Source organism: Sclerotinia sclerotiorum, genomic scaffold (genome assembly GCF_000146945.2).
Source record: "Sclerotinia sclerotiorum 1980 UF-70 scaffold_5 genomic scaffold, whole genome shotgun sequence".
NCBI classification, from domain to species: Eukaryota; Fungi; Ascomycota; class Leotiomycetes; order Helotiales; family Sclerotiniaceae; genus Sclerotinia; species Sclerotinia sclerotiorum.
This window is the reverse complement of record NW_001820831.1, coordinates 875,097-893,072: the sequence shown is the minus strand read 5'-3', so window position 1 is coordinate 893,072 and position 17,976 is coordinate 875,097. Positions and strand designations below refer to the sequence as shown.

The window sequence follows — 17,976 nt, the reverse complement described above, 5'->3', positions numbered from 1 at the left end:
CCAACATGGAAAATAACGACATATGAGGGAGGTTGTTGCGAGCTATGGAACGAGTAGTGATTCTGCATCTGGAAAGGACATGATTACTCTGTTTATCAGGATATTTTGTGGTTTTATAGGCAGGCAGATAGCCAGCTTGCAATGCGCAAATCCAATTCAATTGCATACAGTGTGGAAATTGGAATTGGATGATGTAATACAGTTCAAATTAGTGGATGTAGAAAATAGCATAGCATAGCAATGATATTATAAGAATACCTCTAAACTATAGCTCGAATTACTGTGTGTATGATTGGATTGATTCACCCCGTGCATGTAATGTTATTAGTATTTTATCCGCGCGCTAAACGGTTCAGGTAGTAGATAGTTAGATCCTGTCGCGCAAGAGTATCCACTTTCTTTTGATTAGATTATATATATATGTTATGGATACAGAGCACAGATCGGAAAGTACAGATTGGGAAGTATAAGGGGATGTTTTACCTTTTTTTTTTGTGTGGATTGCCGCTCAGCTGGGCGCTTGTTGTGGTAGGATGTTTGAGATGAGTGTGTGATGGATGTTAGGGGCGTTTGGATGGGGTTTTGGGAGGGGGAGGGGGAGTAGGAGCTGGTGAGAGGAAAAATGGGAAAGGGAAGGGAGAGATGGGGGGAAGGATGTAGGATGTGAGAATATGGTGGATACATAGGTAGCTAATGAGGTAGGATAGGATAGGATAGGCATTTATAATTACTAGAGACTAGATCAGATGATGAGTACCTACGAGTGAGTGAGTACCTAATCACATAAGATATGATATGAAAGGGATAATAAACCTGTTGATCAATCAATTGCAATCCATCAGTCCATTCTCGTCAATATGACCAGGTAATCAACATCCCATTTTTCCAGTTAGGAAGGATGGATGGATGGATGAATAAGGATCACAAAGCGCTAAAGATATGAATATATTATTATTTTTTTATAATATCCTGTAGATAGTAGGTCTGTGGGGTTATGTCCATCTAGATATTAAAGATTTATATAAAGATTCCATCAAATCTAAACTCCTAAACTTCTAGTCGTATCCGCCGGAATTTAGAATTTAGAATTTAGAATACCCAAGATATAGATTTTGGTTATGAGTATAAGTGTAATTTTTCTGGTGATTTTTATAAATCTTATAAGTAGGATAGATAATTAGCTACGTATATATGTATGTATGGATGTCTTACGTAGAGGATGAAGTTAAAGAATTATGGAATCCGGGCTTTGCTTTCCTTTTCTTCTCTATTTCTGTGTGTGATTTTTCCTGATTTTTTTCTTGGCCTGTTTACGAAGTCAAGGAATATCATTAGGCAGATAGATATATTGTTGGTTTTGAGGCTGAAGGAAGCTGGATATGCGGATTCATATACATGGAGATTCATATGGAGATTTCATAGCTATCTAGGTAGCTAGCTAGCTGATTTAACTGAAAGGAATAGTTTCATCAGAGGTATATATGGCTATGGAGGATTTGGGATACTTATTTGTGGAGTATATGTATCTTAATATATAAAATCGCATCCATGTCACCTTTTACTTTTCTTGGTGTTGTTGGTTGGTTTTATTTAGATGTTGGTTTTAAGATGTTATATGGATTTCTACTTTTATTCAATTAATTATATTACCGATTGAGTCCATCTATTTTGATTTCAAGATCTTCTTTTTGTGGTTATATTATATCCTTCCCGTCTCAATCCACCCTATTATTACGCACGCAGCCAAATTTCCCATTTCCATTTCCATTTCCATTTCTCCTCTTCCCAATTCCCTAGACCAATGCATGCGTGCGTGCGTGCATGCGGCTACAACATACCAACCAAAGTACCAACAAGCTTTCCACTCCATTCCTCGGATCCTTTTCCGGAGACTATTGAAAGACATATAAAACTATCTTTCTTATCAACTGGAATGCAGCATAGAAGTATGTGGTGATGGATGTGTAGCGAGTGATTTATTGACATTTCTATTTCTTCTTTACTACTCAGTATCTCAATTTCTATTCCTATTTCCTATATCAAGGAGAAAGAGAATTGAATAGATATACAGACGGACGGACGGACTATATTTTGGATATATATACTATATACTCGTAAATTAATCATCTTATATTCATATCTGATCTCCTGACTCGAAGCTTACTTCAACATGGGTTTACGAGTTGCGCAAAGTATGTATTCTTCAACCCATTCACCCACTTATCCATCGGATTCCAATTCAATCCGAGCTTCAAACCATCATATAAAGCTCGCCCATCTAACAAACCCCCAGTTTGCGGCCTCTGGTTCTGGCTAGCTTTCGCCTTCTTTCTCTTCGTAATCTTCCACCAATCCGACATCATCCTCCCCTCACCCTCCTTACACCTCGATCCCAAACTCCACAACCCTAGCCGTTCCCCTCTCAAACCCCTTTCAACCTTTGAACGAATGACCCGCTCCGAATCCGCCTGGCGCACCTCCGTACATTCCCGTCATGAAATGGCCATCAAACATCCCTCTTACCCACGGATTCCCCTTTTCCCAGCCCAAAAACTATCCGATTTCTCAAACACACCTTATACGATATGGGATTTCTTTCCTGCATCATGGACATGTCCGCATGATATTCAACGAGTGGGACGATTAGGCGATGGAGGAAAATGGGTTTGCGGTATGAGTTTATACGAAAAGCACAAAACACCGTCTACTTCCAAATCCGCCTCTAATAAGAAATCCGAGAAAGAAGAGAAGCAAGAAAAAGAAAACAAAGATGGAATAATCATCTACAGTTTTGGCGTCAACGACGAATCAACTTTTGAAGAAGAAATGCTCTCCCGAGTCCCCACCTCTCAAATCCACGCTTACGATTTCTCCGTCACGAAATTCGGTCCTCAACTTTCCCCTGCCTATGCCTCTCGAGCTCACTTTCTCAAGTACGGTTTGGGATCCAAAGATATACCTTCCAAAACACCCCCTTTTTACACGCTCCAAACACTCATGAGGCAGAATAACCACAGCTATATTGATATCCTCAAGATCGACATTGAAGGATCTGAATACACGGCTTTGGATTCGTTTATGGATTTTCATCAACAAGAAGGTAAATTACCGGTTGGTCAGGTGATGATTGAGTTACATTTGGTGGATGATGAACATGTGGATTTTGAGCGGTTTTTGAAATGGTGGGAACGGCTTGAGGGGTTTGGTATGAGGCCGACTTGGTTTGAGACGAATTTGCTGGCCGTTACTTTGGGAGAGGGGAAGACGGATCCGAGGTGTGTAGAGTATGTTTGGGTTAATGTGAGGGATGAGAGGAGTGTTTTGTTGGGAGAGTAGGGTTAGAATATTGGGATATAGACATGAGAGGCTGGCCTTTCTATCTCGGAAATTTTGCTGTAGATGTCGCAAATGTATAGTTTTGGGTCTGGCTAAGGTGGTAGGTATGGTATATAGGAAAAATCTGGTCTGTTGGTGGGTTGAGACGGCAAAATGAAGACGCCCCTGTAAAGGAAATGAAAAATATTACATATAAAGACACTCTAACCGGGGAATCCTGCATGTTGAACTGCGCGCCTTGAACGCATCAAAGGATTTTCTAGCCATTGAGTTCTATCGAAGTATAGGGAAATATTCTACGGAAAACTATATCCGAGCATCCTTATAACAACGATAATACCTAACCACCACCAATCAAAATGTTCATACTCAAACGACAACTACTTTGCAACAATTCAATCACCTACCTCATCTAATCACAACGTCTTCTTCCCATCCTCAACGCTCCTTTCCCTCACTAACCTCTCCAATCTCCTCAACCCAAACATCCCGGGCAGGACTAAATCAAAAAACCAACTCCCCAACCAATTCCTCGCAAACCATACAATCCACGTCTTATTTCCCCTCCACATTGTCCTCACACCTCCTTTCACAACCGCATCCACTATTCCCTTCGCATATTCCGCATTGGGCATCGAGCCTGCACTCTGAGAATGAACTACTCTTGTTTGGAACTCATCTTCGATTTCGAGGTAAAGGGATGAGGGGGGCAATGCGCGCGGGGTGCGAGCAATGTTTGATTGGACGCCGCCTGTTACGACGACCATTACGCGAACGGAGAAGGGTGCGAGTTCGAGGCGGAGAGTTCGGGAATAGGCATGTAGAGCGGCTTTAGAGGCGTTGTATACGCTGCCGAAGACGTAGGGGAGGATCTGTAGAGGTTGGGTTAGGATATTGTTGTCTGAGAGGAACGGGACGGTGAGAGATTGGATGGGAGTAATAGATGAACGTACTGCGGCTAAACTTCCAATATTGACAATGAGCCCTTTTCGTTTGATCAATAGGGGTGTAAAGACCTGGCACATAGCCATGACACCAAAAACATTCGTTTCAAAACAATGTCTCGCATCGTCCAAATCTACATCTAAAGCAGGCATCGTGCAATTTCTTCCCCTACAACCCAATACATTAGCACCATATCTCCCACCACATCTCATTACACATCCTCTTCCTCTTCCTCAACCCCGTCCTAAAACATTATTCCTACTCACGCATTATTAACTAGAACATCCAAACCCGCAATCACCCCGCTCTCAATCAAGTCCTCTACCTCCCTCTTCGCTCCCTCAATACTCTTCCCGTCCGTAACATCTAGACTCAATGTCCTAATACCCAACCCATTCAAATCTTCAATCTTAGACGCGGAACGCGCGCTGGCAAGAACTATGTAGCCGCGCGAGTGGAAATCGAGAGCGAGCGAATGTCCGATTCCGCCTGCTGTGCAACTGCGGGGTTGGTGGGTTAGTCAAAGAGAAGATGGTAGAGGGAGGGAGGAGAGTGGTACCCGGTGATTAGAACGGTTTTTTGAGAGGTGCTCATGGTGTGGTTAGTTAGGTTAGTATGGTGGTTTGTGTCTTGGTGTAGGTTCGGGTTGTAATGCAAATGCAATTGCAATTGCAGATGAAGACTTCTTTGTGGGGAATTGTGAAGATGGGATAGGATGGAGTGGAATGTAACGCTATTAAAGACTACTGTAAGAAAGGAAGGGCGAAAATAAGAAGCAAGGAGATGGATGGAGCTTTCCCAGAAAAGGGAAATACGGTACTACCTTACGCCATTGATATCTTGAAGCTTGGACACGTAAAACAAACTGAAGTTTATCTTGAAGCTAGAGTTCAAAGCTTGTAGATAAGAAAGATTGAGGGGTTTCGTGTTTCTGCTTATCCTGTACGAGTTGCTCGATATTTATGCAGGTGCAGGGTCCCATCATCAAATCCTTTGAATTGTTCTCTGGCTCTAATTATTTTGTAAGATTTCGACTCTGAAGTCAGAGTAAGAGTTGATATCTCTAGCCATCCATTATCTAATCTAATCTGATCTCTAGATACAAAAAGTTGTAGTGTAAATAAATATCCGACTCGTAAAAGAAAGCAAAACCCGCTTCCAGAATGCAATTATATGCAATGTCCATAATATATCCAACGCCAATAACATGCTATCCCAAATCAAATCCATTAACCATAACTAAGTTACAATTGGGTATTTCCCCTTCTAGGACTTTCACTATCCTTATCAATCAAGCATTTACTCTCAAGCCACCTCGCAAATTTCGTCGACGGTACATCGATTCCTCTCCAAAACACATCTGCTGTCCACAATATGAACGGTCCATAAATCAGTAATCCTGCCGCCCAAACACCATGTCTACCGAAGAAGGAACCTTTTCCTATGGTCCGTTCAAACAGCGGTGCGAAGAATGGCTCGAGGATCGTAAGACAGAGGTTGTGGGTTAGGTAGAGGGCATATGATATATTGCCTAGATATTGAGCAAGCGGTAGGTTGAAAATAGATTGTAAGCTGGGGAGTTGAGTACATGCTAGTACTATTTGGAAGGCCGCGAGACAAAACCAAACTCTTTGGCCTTTATAAGGTCTCGGAGTGTGTGCGTCGAGGATTGAGAGAATAGGAACTTCATCCACATGACTGTTTGTCCATGAGGAGATATAGAGACCGCATATGAGGTTGAGTATCCAAAATGCCTTAATGAAAGTATTTCTGTTATAAGTTGTACTGGGAACTGTGGTATCGAAAGCTGTAGCGATAGGAGATTCTGCCTTTTTGTCGTCGAATTCCGTGGTAGGAAGAATGGGAGATGATTCGGGAGAGTTGGATGGTGTTGAATTGTATGATTGAAGGAGTGTAACTTCGGCAATGAACATCCCGCCTAAAAATTCAACCGTGTGTAATTGTGCGCTCCAGAAACAGAACGACATAATACACGCGAGAATCAGGAGTCGCATATTTATGCGAGCATGAGAAAGTCCAAGTATAACAATGAACAGAAGCATTGATTGTGCGAATTCCACAGGAATGGTCCATAGGGCTGGATTGTAGCGTGGCATGGGCCAAGAAGGGTCGTCCCATCTCCACGATGCTTGTAAAAGTTGCCAGCAAGTTTCATACCAACTTCCAATTTGAGCCGTAAGTGATGATAAGGGAGAGCCATATCGAGCTTCGGAGAGTCGGTAATAGACGGCTACAGACATGATGAAGAGTGTTATAATGGAAGGTAGGAAAAGACGAACTGCGCGGCGGAAAACGGATGAAGATAGCGTAGATGCGAGTGCCGAATATTGTTCAGAATGTATTTGTTTCAAAGGTTTGTAGGCCAAGACGAATCCAGAAATAATGAAGAATATATGTACCATTGGCCTGGCAGAATATAATACTCGAATGAACGGAAGTTGTATAGGTGATGACGGCGCCCCATCTTCATAAAGTCCATATGGCTCAGTCCACCATCCAATATTCTCCTCAGTATAATGTCCCATAAAGACGATGAACGAAGCCACTCCTCGCAGACCATCGAGATATGAAGTATGGTGTAACTTTTGCATCTTTGGCGAACCGGGTCGTATCGTTCTTCGTTGTAAAAAACTTGGTATACATCCATATGCGATCTTTTGAAGTAGACGTTTTCCTGAACTCAAGAGGACCGCGTAATCGGAGTTCTGCGAATCTGTTTCCATCATTGCCCAGACCATTTGGGGTCTATATCCTTTGGCTACCATCATAATAAAAAAAAGCTGTAGTGACAATACCTGATTGTGCCGTAGAGCTAACAATTGTGATGGTTTATGAACAGAGAAAGATTGACTCTCACAAAGCTCCAAGACTTCTATGTGCGGTCTTTCTATCTCTGCAATGACATATAAATATATCTTAAGGGAAACAGTATGGGCTAAAATATCAAAACAAAACGAAACAATAGGAAATTGAAATAAGAGATGTATAGTATGAGAAAGACAAGAAGGAAAATCTTCACTTGGGGAGAGCATGCACAACCTCTTTTCTCAAACCATGCAGCCCTCAAGTTGTTAGGTCCATGTAAAGCTTCTTTAGGACGTGATCGACTACTTTTGCAGGGGCGCGCCCCCGGGTGAATTTAAAGTTATATATTTGCAATTAGTCTTGGAATCAAGCGCCAAATTTACCCTTTTAGATTTGGTCCCGTAGTTCATCCTTTCCTACTCGCTGCCAGCCTCTCTCCACAATCTAGCACCGTGTTTGAAATACTTTAAAATCTCCCTACGGACCACAGTGGCACGTTAATCAGGTCACGCTTCTTCGCTTTGTCGATGAAACGGGCAATTTGTTTGTACTTTTGTTTACCAGGAAATATCCATGAGTAAATGCTTGATCGATTGAATCCATGATTTTGCATTCTTCATCTCATACAAATCTGCAGAAGCAGTGTTACAGCTTCTGCTTGAGATTCAATCTTAAAACTTCTAGATTCCCCTATTATGTTAATTGCGGCGTATTGTAAGCAGTGCGTTCAATAATAGTGATGACCCCAGGAACAATGACGAATTAGAGTAAAAAGAGTTTAGATACGCTGGGATATCTCCACCAATAGACCACACTGTGGCCATCCATGCATGAATCGAGATTTGATCTGCTCAGAGTGATTCGATGATAGGAAATCAAAATTCAGGAGAACCTTGTTTGGTGGAGTGAGTGCGTGGGGCGCGGGAAAAGACCCTCTCTATACAAGTTTACCTAGACGTGCAGGTTTCAGCTATTTGGGATTCTTAATAAGTTCTAGAACTTGTTGAACCATTCGAAATTGATGAAGGCTTGCAATTGATTGTATGGTAATCTTACATTCTACTCTATAAGTTGACACCTGACAGTAACTGTTATTGTACATTGCGGTAGGCGAGTTAGTAACCGAGGTAATTCGCTAATCATCATGCCAAACCTAGCTTTTATCTAGGGAATCCATACAAACGCTCCACTACTGGCTTGGGTTTCACGAATTTTTATATTTTATATTTGCTTATTATCTACAACTCAACAGAACAGGACTTATTACTTTGCTTTTACGGAGTTACGGACTTACGCCAATCCTTAATCATAGCAACTAATGTTTAAAGTAAATAAGGAATCTTCGGTGATGTTGTTTACATCAATCAGCCTTCTAAAAACATTATTACGTACCGCAATATATTTACACCCACAGTATATATATTATCTATCAAGCAGCCCCTGCCAAGGTGGCAATCTTCCGACGCATCCATTAATCTGATAATGAATATCATCTCACTTTAAATGTATTTGAGTACTCGAGTACACAAATATAGCTTGCTGAATGTTCAATTCGTGGGTGGTTGATATCCAATTGGCTCTACTAAGAAGTCTTCAGTCTATTTGATACGAAACATCAAAGTTGCAACTCTGTATCCCGCGCTTGTGGCGTAAAATGCAATCGGCTCGAGAGTTTCTTACTCAGACCACGATATCTATCTCGAAGATTTCTTTATTACTTAGAGTAGGTCGGCGATTACAAGTGCTATTTCAAGATTTCCGTTAGGCGGTTTGATGCGAAGTGTGCCATCTTCGTGCTGACTAGAGTTTGGACGCATCAACGAACGATCAAATCTGGGGAGCATCCACACAGTATATACTTTTGACAAGTGGCGGTCGGTGCGGAGATGATACTAGGTACGTTTCTCTATTATTTGTATTGATTGAGTCCAAGCTGATGTGATGAGCGAACAGAAACTGCCTTTATTCACTATACGATCCGTACGTACCGGTACCTCTATCAAATTAACGATGAGAAGAGATTACAAACAGTATGAGAGACGAAGGGACAGGATGCTAAACAAGGACAGTCGGCGAAGAGATATCTGAAGCAAATGAACTCTCGCGCAAATAGACGACTGCAGATACGAACTGAAAAGGATTTTCCCTCATTCCATCCTTCGGAAAGGGCAGGGCAGCAAGGGGCTAAAAATACCCAGGTAAGCTTACAATCGGGCGTCCTTTGACCGGTCAAAATCGGTACATAGTAGAATTGTGAGATGGACCACAGTCATCCATCTTACATTTATGTACGCGTCCATCCATAATATCAACGGAACAGTAGCATAGAAAGTCACTGGGAATCATGGAGAAGTTTTCCGGCCAACTACAGAAGAAGACTCATCACGAGTGGAATACGAGCCAGCAATTCTTCTGTAGCTTTCCATCTATTTTCATCACCTGTCTTGTATATCGAAATTGATGTTTCCTTGAATACCCTACTATTTCCCCCTTCAACATTTTCTTCACTATTGTAAGTTTTCCGTGTACACAATCACATCTGAGAGTCTATTGAAATTGCCTTGATAGAAATTGCAATTATAATATTAAATGGAAGAACCGTTTCGATCGAAAATGTCCGCGCCTTGCGCCATACTAATTCCTGCTTCCCCAAATGTGAAATCACAATCACACGCATGCATTGGTTCTCCCCTCATGAAGCTTTGGGATTAACTTCATTTTTCTCTTTGTATTTGTGTTGGCCTGTAGTGACATGAAAGATGGGATTCATATCTCTGAGCTTGTGATGAATAAATGCATAATTTTGGCATGGAACGTCTGGAAGGCTCGAACAAGAACCGCTTAAGGAATTTGATCCATGTTCGATCAATCGTGCACCCGGTATGCTTGGATGAGAGATTTATCTACAAGAAGAAGATGGAATCAGGCATCATTTCGTGTGGAGATATGAGATTGAAATTTGTAAGATGAAGCGAATCAGACTATTTAATCTCAATAATGAATAATGATCAACGAAGATAGATTCTACTGATCTCATCATATCCATCCTCTAGCTATATGATTTATGTACATGCGACTCTAAATATTTTACTGTCTATCTAAAGCCTGTGAAAAACGCCCCGAAAGTTATCCATTTCAAATTTTTGTTGATTCCAAAAGGCATGATCCAATCACGCCGTTAAATCCAATGTACGAATAAGCAATCTATAGACGATCCAACAAACCGGCGCTCTCCAACATCAGGATGATTGAGTGAACAGCGTTTCTGACACTGGTCTTCTCAATATCAACGGTGAAGTCAGCCTTAGCAGGAACCTCATAAGGATCATCAACACCAGTGAAACCCTTGATTTCACCGTTGCGAGCCTTGGCGTAGACACCCTTCTTATCGATCTTCTCAGAGTGCTCAAGACTGGTAGCAACGTGAACGAGGTAGAAATCACCATACTTCTCAACCATTTCACGAGCGTGCTTACGAGCATCTTCGTATGGTGCGATTGGTGCAGCGATAACGGCGGCACCAGAGCGGGTCAATTCAGAAGCAACAAATGCAATTCGACCGATGTTGCGGGTTCGGTCGGCACGGCTGAAACCAAGTTCGGAAGAAAGCTCGGCGCGAACAGTCTCACCTAATAGGAGTGAGACAGAACGTCCACCTTGTTGGTTGAGGGTGGTTTGCAAAGCACGTGCGATTGCGTCTTTTCCAGAACTGTGGTAACCGGTAAGGAATACAGTGAAACCTTGAGCAGAACGAGGTGGGTGAGATTCTCTAAGAACACGGACAACTTCTGGGTAGGAGAACCATTCCGGGATCTCGCGGCCAGAACGAAGTCTTGAGCGGAGTTCGGTTCCAGAGATATCGAGAGTGCGGGTGCCTTGTGGGACCTCGTCCTTTGGTCTATATTCGTCGCTATCTGGGAGGTAGGTCATCATTTGGAAAGGAACAACCTCAATTCCGAGCTCATCCTTGAATTTCTCAACGGCATACTGAGCATCGTATGGGCCGTAGAATTCCTCTCCCTTGCTGTTCTTTCCTGGACCGGCGTGATCACGTCCAACAATGAAGTGAGTGGCACCATAGTTCTTTCTGATAATAGCGTGCCAGACAGCCTCACGAGGTCCACCCATACGCATAGCGAGAGGTAGAAGACCAAGAACGGCCATTCCATTGGGGTATCTAGGAAGAAGTGCCTGGTAGACACGGACACGTGTGAAATGGTCAATGTCACCTGGCTTGGTAAGGCCGACAACTGGATGGATAAGAACGTTGGCCTGACGGGCTCTCGCAGCACGGACAGTCAACTCTCTGTGGGCTCTGTGCATGGGGTTTCTAGTTTGGAATGCGACAACCTTGGACCAGCCGAGCTTGTCGAAGTGAAGTCTCATTTCTGCGGGGGTATCTTTCATGGTATTAGTTGTTTCCTAAAATTGCGAGGAATTGAGTCACTCACATCTTAAAGCGACATAATCGTAATGTTCTAGACGATTGATGGCATCAATCTTTCCTCCGACGTAAAATTCAGCTGCAGTGTTGTATAAATATTTGACTGCTGGGTGATCGACATCACCACCGAAAACCTCCTTGGCTTCCTTCTCCCTGTAAATAATTAGATCTTTCTTGCTAAATCAGGCCGGGATAACACACTTGTTGGGCTTGTAAACATCCTCGACGTTGATAATAGCAAGGTTTCGATCATCACGGAAATCGCGAATAGTAATTCTTACGCCTTCCTTGATACCCAACTGCTCAATTTGTTCTTTCGATACATCAAGAGTAATTGGCATACTGAAGACGTTGCCATCTGCCAATCGGTTGTTTTCAACGACGCTGTCAAACGTTAGACAAGAAATAGTATATTCGGAAGCGCAATTTCGTACCCATTGTAATCCTTCTCGTTCATGAAACCTAGCAGATTAAAGGTTAGCAATTGATGCCAATTTATAAGAGTTGGCGTCCATGTTTTGGAAAGTGATCAGAAATCGCGGGGTCCTTATGCCCCTCCATGCAAGCAAGAAATAAGCGGAAGCGACATACCTTCAAGGGGAGAGAAACCACCGCTCAATATCAATTCCAGATCGCATAGCTGTCTTTCTGTGAGAACGATAGCGGGAAGAGTCTCGGCTTCTGCTGAAAGTTCATTGTGTCTTGGTAAATCTCTTGCAAGAAGATCTCTGTTGAGATTGTTAGTTTATTCGCATTCTACTCAATGAACAAAGTCATTCGTTTTGTCAAATCGCATTCTTACTTGAGGACACCACCATGAGGAGAATTTGCCATATCTGCGATTTAAAAAAGCAAAGTATAAGTTGTTCTAGGAATTTGAGGGAAGAATTGAGGATATTAGAAAGTCCTCTGCGGTTGTAATATTGTATAGAGAGAAGTGAAACGGGAGAGAAAGCGAGAGAGCAAGTAGGTTAGAGAAGAGTGGGTATAAATAAGAGATATAGAACAAACAAGGACGATATAATTCTGATCTTCTTATTAAAATAATGTGCCTACCAAGAGAATTAAATAATTTTTTTTCTTTACTAAAGCTTTCACTGTCCTCTCATATCGCCTTGTATGGAACCCTATTCGGGACAAAAGTGACCTAGGGAAAATGACGTGCTCGGTAGTTCTTCATTACAAAGACGCGTATGTTAATGATAGCGACACGTAAGGCTATCAAACTATCAATCTAGTTTAGACGTTTATATGGGGAAAGTGTTTGATAACCATGAATAAAGTGAGAAAGAGAGGATAAGGGGGTGAAAATATAAAAATAGCTTACCTATCCTCATATATTTAGGTAGAGCAACGAACGAGGGAAAATCATTTGTCAGAATGATCAGGAACTCCAAGGAGATAGTGAATCGTAATACTAATTATAATTATAATAGATACCTAGGAAGTATTGAGATATATCTATTTACCAATTAGAAGGGAGGGCATGTCTCAAAATCCTGAATCTTTGAGCATTCTGCTGCCTGACATCTAGGGTACGGTAGGTAACGTTCAGATCATGGTTGACATTGCCTCTCATTGCCAAGGTCTTTTCAGAGCTGTTTCACGGTACCGGTTAACCACCTAATGCTTGTTGGAACCTTTGATTTTTCTATCTTGGTTAAAAGAAAGAAATATTTTTCTCTTTCCGCGCGGCTCTTCAACCATGGATGGCTAGACTAGGTGGTACATGCCTGTCAATTCTGTTATAAAAATATGTTTCAACGTGCATCGTTTCTCCAGTTATCCGGTATGAAGTCATCAAGGTTGTCTCGCTTTTTCATAAAGATCTTCTGGGACCTTTATATATGTAACAAAATTAGATATGCATATGCCACTTCGACCGGGATTTCAAGCAGATTCTGAAAAAGTTTGCGGATTTATACGGTCTGGGGTACTCTCGCTTCAGCTTCAGGAGAAGTGCAGCAGTATGATTCAAGAAGAAAGAATGAAAGAGATGTGAATGATTGATCAATGTCACGTGGATGACGATATAGTCCCCTCATCTATCGTTATCATCTTATCGTTATCTCCGTATGTTCACGGACAATCGGGTTCGGTATTTACCGTCCTTTATTTCGATGCTTGTGGAAGTTTGAAGTGACAAAACTTTTGGATTTGAAATCTCATTCTCTTTTCTCCCAAACGATATACTACAACAAAGATGTCAGTAGTATCAGGTTTAAAAGGCGAAGCTTCGCAACAAGCTCGTTCGCTGGTAAGTAATCACAAATGGTGCTACGCAAATGGTCGCCACTCAAACTATCACAAAGCCGTCGATGCCAAGTCATGAGAACGATTACTTACTTCTGACCCGTAGTATCGACAATTATTGAGACAAGGCAGCCAATTCGCGGCATACAACTTCCGAGAATATGCAAAACGCAGGACGAGGGACTCGTTCAGAGAACACAAGGATGTTCAAGATGAGAGGAAAGTCCAGGAATTGATGCAGAAAGGACTGAAGGAATTACAAACCTTGAAGGTACGCTAAGTTGTATATTGGCAAGGAAGCCGATACCCGGTTGGCAGACCTGTGTCGGTATTGAGAGTCTGGAAATTGTGGTGCTGTTTGCAGGAGGCATGCGGATAGATGAAGTGAACATCAATTGAAGGTACAATTGCTGACATACTACGCAACAGAGGCAAACTGTTGTCAGCCAGTTCTTCCAAATCGATCGATTAGTGGTTGAGGGTGGAAAGTCGGTATGTGTTCAAGGAGCTTTTGTGAGAGGAGAAGTGATGTTGATTTTCGCCATAGGGAAAGCAATCTGGGAATAAAAATGACATAGTACGACAAAAGGACACAGGGTAAGGGCCTCTCCTCTTGTAGGCGTCTAATTTGTGGCTCACATTACATAGATGGGACTGATGTAGCTCGGATGATTGTGGATTGTGAACATGAGGAAGTGTTATGCATTAAAGACGTTTGGGGGCAGATGTATCACTACAGACGGAGTTCAATTGCACTTTGGTGTCTGTCCGGCGAGACATTCTTATACCAAGTAATTCAGGAAATATCACCTCTCCGCCAACCACCCTGCTTAGACAATGCTTGAGCTGGTACATAGCTCTCAATCGTTCCATAAATGCACACCAAGGTTCTTGTTTTAGGATCATGGGGGAGAGTTTGAAGCAGATATGGTATCTATTCAACTCTATGAACTTTGGCTCACTAAATGAGTGGCAAGACTTTCATTGCGCCAAATCATACTCTGGGTTCAGATAAAATCATCAAATATGTCATCAATTATAGATAAATTGAACTCGTGTGTGTATTCAAGAATTCTTACCTGCTAGGTCTTTAATTTAACCCCCGTCCCGGCCTCTAGCTGTAGCTTCATATCACGTGATCAAGACACCAATTGTTCGATGTGCTTTGAATGTTACTTCCCACATTTCTCATTTCTTTCGCACTTTCTAATTATCTTGTAAAATTGGATAGCAGTAGCAAGCAGGTATGTAGATTCCAGTGAAGCGACTCGATTTTCACTCAATTACAATCACAATTTTGTGCTAATATGGCTTTCACAGCTCCGCATCGCACAGCCTGGCGTCGCATCATCCATTCCGACGACGACTCTGAACAGGGCCACGACGATACAAAGTCTCACAAAATTATACCGGATGATAGTGCAACAGATTCAAGGCCTAAAAATCAGCGTATCCTATTAAGCTCAAGCCCTGCCGCGTTTGAAGCATCTTCACTTACGATAGACACTCCGGTTCGCAAGTCAAAAATAGTAACATTCAAGCTTGACTCTTCCTCAGGTAATTTCAATAGACCTTCACGAGGCGTTGATATGCCCGCTGTAAGTTATTACGAATTGCATTCTCGTGCGTTATTGGCTTATCATTATACTTTCGTCTCATCTGTGAAGCTATTATGTGTCACTTTCACGGGTTTGTTTAGAGGCTGATGTTTTATCTACAGTACCGAACAGGTGGAAGGCGGCAGAATCGCACGGGTTATGTCGACCATGATATACTCGAGGGTATTCCAGTAAGACAATGGCGTCGCGAATACGTCACAGTAGCACCTCCACCCCCGCAGGAGAGCAATGCTACTCAAAATGATATTTGGGCATCAGAGCTTCCATGGGGAATGCCAAAGGACTCTCACCTACTGCCACAACATAGCCAAGATTTGCTACGCGCCGCTCGATCTGGAAGGATATATAAACGACCTACTCCTATGGACGAAGAAGAACAAGATCTCGAGCCCACTCTAGGAGACAAGCCAGACAAAAAAGAGGATGAAACAAAGGACAGCGGTTTTACGGCTCGTGCCTGGAAGCAGATTCCTGGTCATCAGACGGCGTCGGATATGGACTTTTTGGCCAAAAGAAGGAAGGGATTAGGATCTGCAGTACCTCAGCCAGCTCCAGTTCCAACAGTTATACAAACTACAGTCCGTAGGACGGATGCTGCAGGCAATGAGTATCTGGAGAAGGTTATTGTACCTCATGGTCAAACTGTCGTAGGCGATGTTGTCTCTCAAACAACCATTCCAGATCCAAATGTAGTAGAGGGTACACCATTCCGACGCAAGGGTCCAGTAGGGAAGAAAGGGAAACGAGGTCCCGGAAGGGGACGAAAGAAGATAGTTCCTACTTCTACACCTAATGTAACAAGCGAACCATCAGCTCAAAATGGTGATGCAAGCACCTCTAATCTAGGGGCTGATGTAAGTTACCGACTAGTTCTTGGAAAGTCTTTGGGGGTTTCGTTGACAATATCACAGGGAATAAAAATCGATGGTGAAGGAAATACAACACCGGCGAAGAACCTCGATACTGAGATGATAGATGACTCAAACCCAGCTTCTGATGATGATGACGGCGATGACGGCGATCAAGGGGATGAAGATGATGATTCAGTTGATGTTCTTAATTCGCCATCAAGGCCGCATAGGGACTCATCTCAAGATCGTAACATGCCGATTATGCAAGACATTCCAAAATTGAGCGGCACCGATATCACGATGGGCGGCACTGACAATGAGGGACCCACAAAATCAGATCTAGAAAGAGTAAAGGACGAAGGAAAATTCGGTAGTCCATTGAAGCAAATAGCTTTAACTACATCCACTGTCAATACTCCTATGGTATCACCAACTGAGACAACCGTAAAGGAGCCCAATTTCTTTGCCGCAGGGAACACTGATATTCCATCAGCTCCTATTGAAAAGATAAATCAAGAAATGCGTTCTGTAGCAGAAGTAACGGCCCCAATCGAGCTACCCCAAATTCCACCACATCCCACTAAAGAGCATGAGGAAGCATTCATAGAACTCCGTGCTGAAGAAGAGGAGGAGGAAGAAATGCTTCTTGACATTCTTGATCGTGCAGAAAATGCCCAGAATGGTGCAGCAATGCCGATAAAAACGGAGAGTCAAACTCCTGTTGTTCCGGATCCAATCCAAGTTCCCGCCAAAGCTTCAAATACACCGCCAGCTGAAGTGAAAAGTCCTCAAAACGTTGCAGTACCTTCCTCAATACCTGCCGTCGAAGAACCACCTACCGTTCCTACCTTAGCCACGGCTTTTACTGATTCTTCAATCAGAGAAGGGCAGCCATTAGCTTCCACATCTTCCACTTCTCCAGTCGAGGTGGAGGAGCCGCCAATTGCGTCGAATTCACCATTTGCTCCAATATCGGAGGTTTTTGAACCCACTGAGCCTACTGCGCCCACTGAGCTCACTGCGCCCACTGAGCCTACTGCGCCTACTGAGCCTACTGAGTCTGGCGAACCTACCGAACCTACTAAGCCTACTGAACCACCTCAACCAACTGAAGCTACTGAACCCACTGAACCCGACGAAGCCGCTGCATCACCTACTGAGCATACTGAAGCAGCCAAGCAAACTCCACCAACCAACTTCATCGAGTCAGATCAGGCAGGCGTGGCAAATGAGTCGATGGAACTGGAAATGGTAAATGAATCAAATGGGACGGAGGTGGTAAATGAGTTGAACATACTCTCAGAGCCAATCAAATCCGCAACCGAGAATGATGATGATGATGACTTCCCTGATTTACTAGGCGGTCTAGAGAGGAATCTCTACGGTGACTTACGGTCTTTTGCCGCCCTTCCAGAATCAATAGCACCAGAAGACTTGGTCCCGTCAGAGCCTATAGAAGAAGGTCAGGCATTTCCAAAGGAGGCGGGCGCCGATTTAATTACAGAAGAGAAGGAAAAGGATGAGGAGATGAAAGAAGAGACATCAACATCCTGAAATAATGATGATTGCGTTTACGTGTATTATGGATATGTTTGGGTTACGTTACGTTACGGCCGGTGATTGTATTATATTTCTTACAACTAGGTAGGATAATGCATAATGGCGCAACAGAGGCAAGTGTATTATTATTCAGATATTATAG

General features: G+C 42.8%; 6 protein-coding genes across 6 annotated transcripts; 3 read left to right on the top strand and 3 right to left on the bottom strand.

Moving 5' to 3' along the window:
* Positions 1-2,170: 2,170 nt before the first annotated feature.
* On the top strand, positions 2,171-3,336 carry SS1G_04318 (predicted protein; the record flags this gene model as incomplete). Its single annotated transcript, XM_001594461.1, has 2 exons — positions 2,171-2,192; positions 2,294-3,336. The coding sequence occupies 2 exons, from the start codon at positions 2,171-2,173 to the stop codon at positions 3,334-3,336; spliced, it is 1,065 nt and encodes a 354-aa protein (XP_001594511.1).
* Positions 3,337-3,752: 416 nt separating this feature from the next.
* On the bottom strand, positions 3,753-5,114 carry SS1G_04317 (hypothetical protein; the record flags this gene model as incomplete). The annotated part of the gene is made up of 4 exons (XM_001594460.1): positions 3,753-4,208; positions 4,290-4,449; positions 4,548-4,781; positions 5,110-5,114. The coding sequence occupies 4 exons, from the start codon at positions 5,112-5,114 to the stop codon at positions 3,753-3,755; spliced, it is 855 nt and encodes a 284-aa protein (XP_001594510.1).
* Positions 5,115-5,525: 411 nt separating this feature from the next.
* Positions 5,526-6,542, bottom strand: SS1G_04316 (hypothetical protein; the record flags this gene model as incomplete). Its single annotated transcript, XM_001594459.1, has 1 exon — positions 5,526-6,542. One exon carries the CDS (start codon positions 6,540-6,542, stop codon positions 5,526-5,528), a length of 1,017 nt encoding a protein of 338 aa, XP_001594509.1.
* Positions 6,543-10,311: 3,769 nt separating this feature from the next.
* On the bottom strand, positions 10,312-12,385 carry SS1G_04315 (ATP sulfurylase; the record flags this gene model as incomplete). Its single annotated transcript, XM_001594458.1, has 6 exons — positions 10,312-11,507; positions 11,559-11,704; positions 11,753-11,935; positions 11,986-12,013; positions 12,143-12,279; positions 12,354-12,385. 6 exons carry the CDS (start codon positions 12,383-12,385, stop codon positions 10,312-10,314), a joined length of 1,722 nt encoding a protein of 573 aa, XP_001594508.1.
* Positions 12,386-13,754: 1,369 nt separating this feature from the next.
* On the top strand, positions 13,755-14,371 carry SS1G_04314 (hypothetical protein; the record flags this gene model as incomplete). The annotated part of the gene is made up of 3 exons (XM_001594457.1): positions 13,755-13,808; positions 13,911-14,075; positions 14,234-14,371. 3 exons carry the CDS (start codon positions 13,755-13,757, stop codon positions 14,369-14,371), a joined length of 357 nt encoding a protein of 118 aa, XP_001594507.1.
* Positions 14,372-15,111: 740 nt separating this feature from the next.
* On the top strand, positions 15,112-17,828 carry SS1G_04313 (hypothetical protein; the record flags this gene model as incomplete). The annotated part of the gene is made up of 3 exons (XM_001594456.1): positions 15,112-15,402; positions 15,525-16,277; positions 16,335-17,828. 3 exons carry the CDS (start codon positions 15,112-15,114, stop codon positions 17,826-17,828), a joined length of 2,538 nt encoding a protein of 845 aa, XP_001594506.1.
* Between the last annotated feature and the right edge of the window lie 148 nt (positions 17,829-17,976).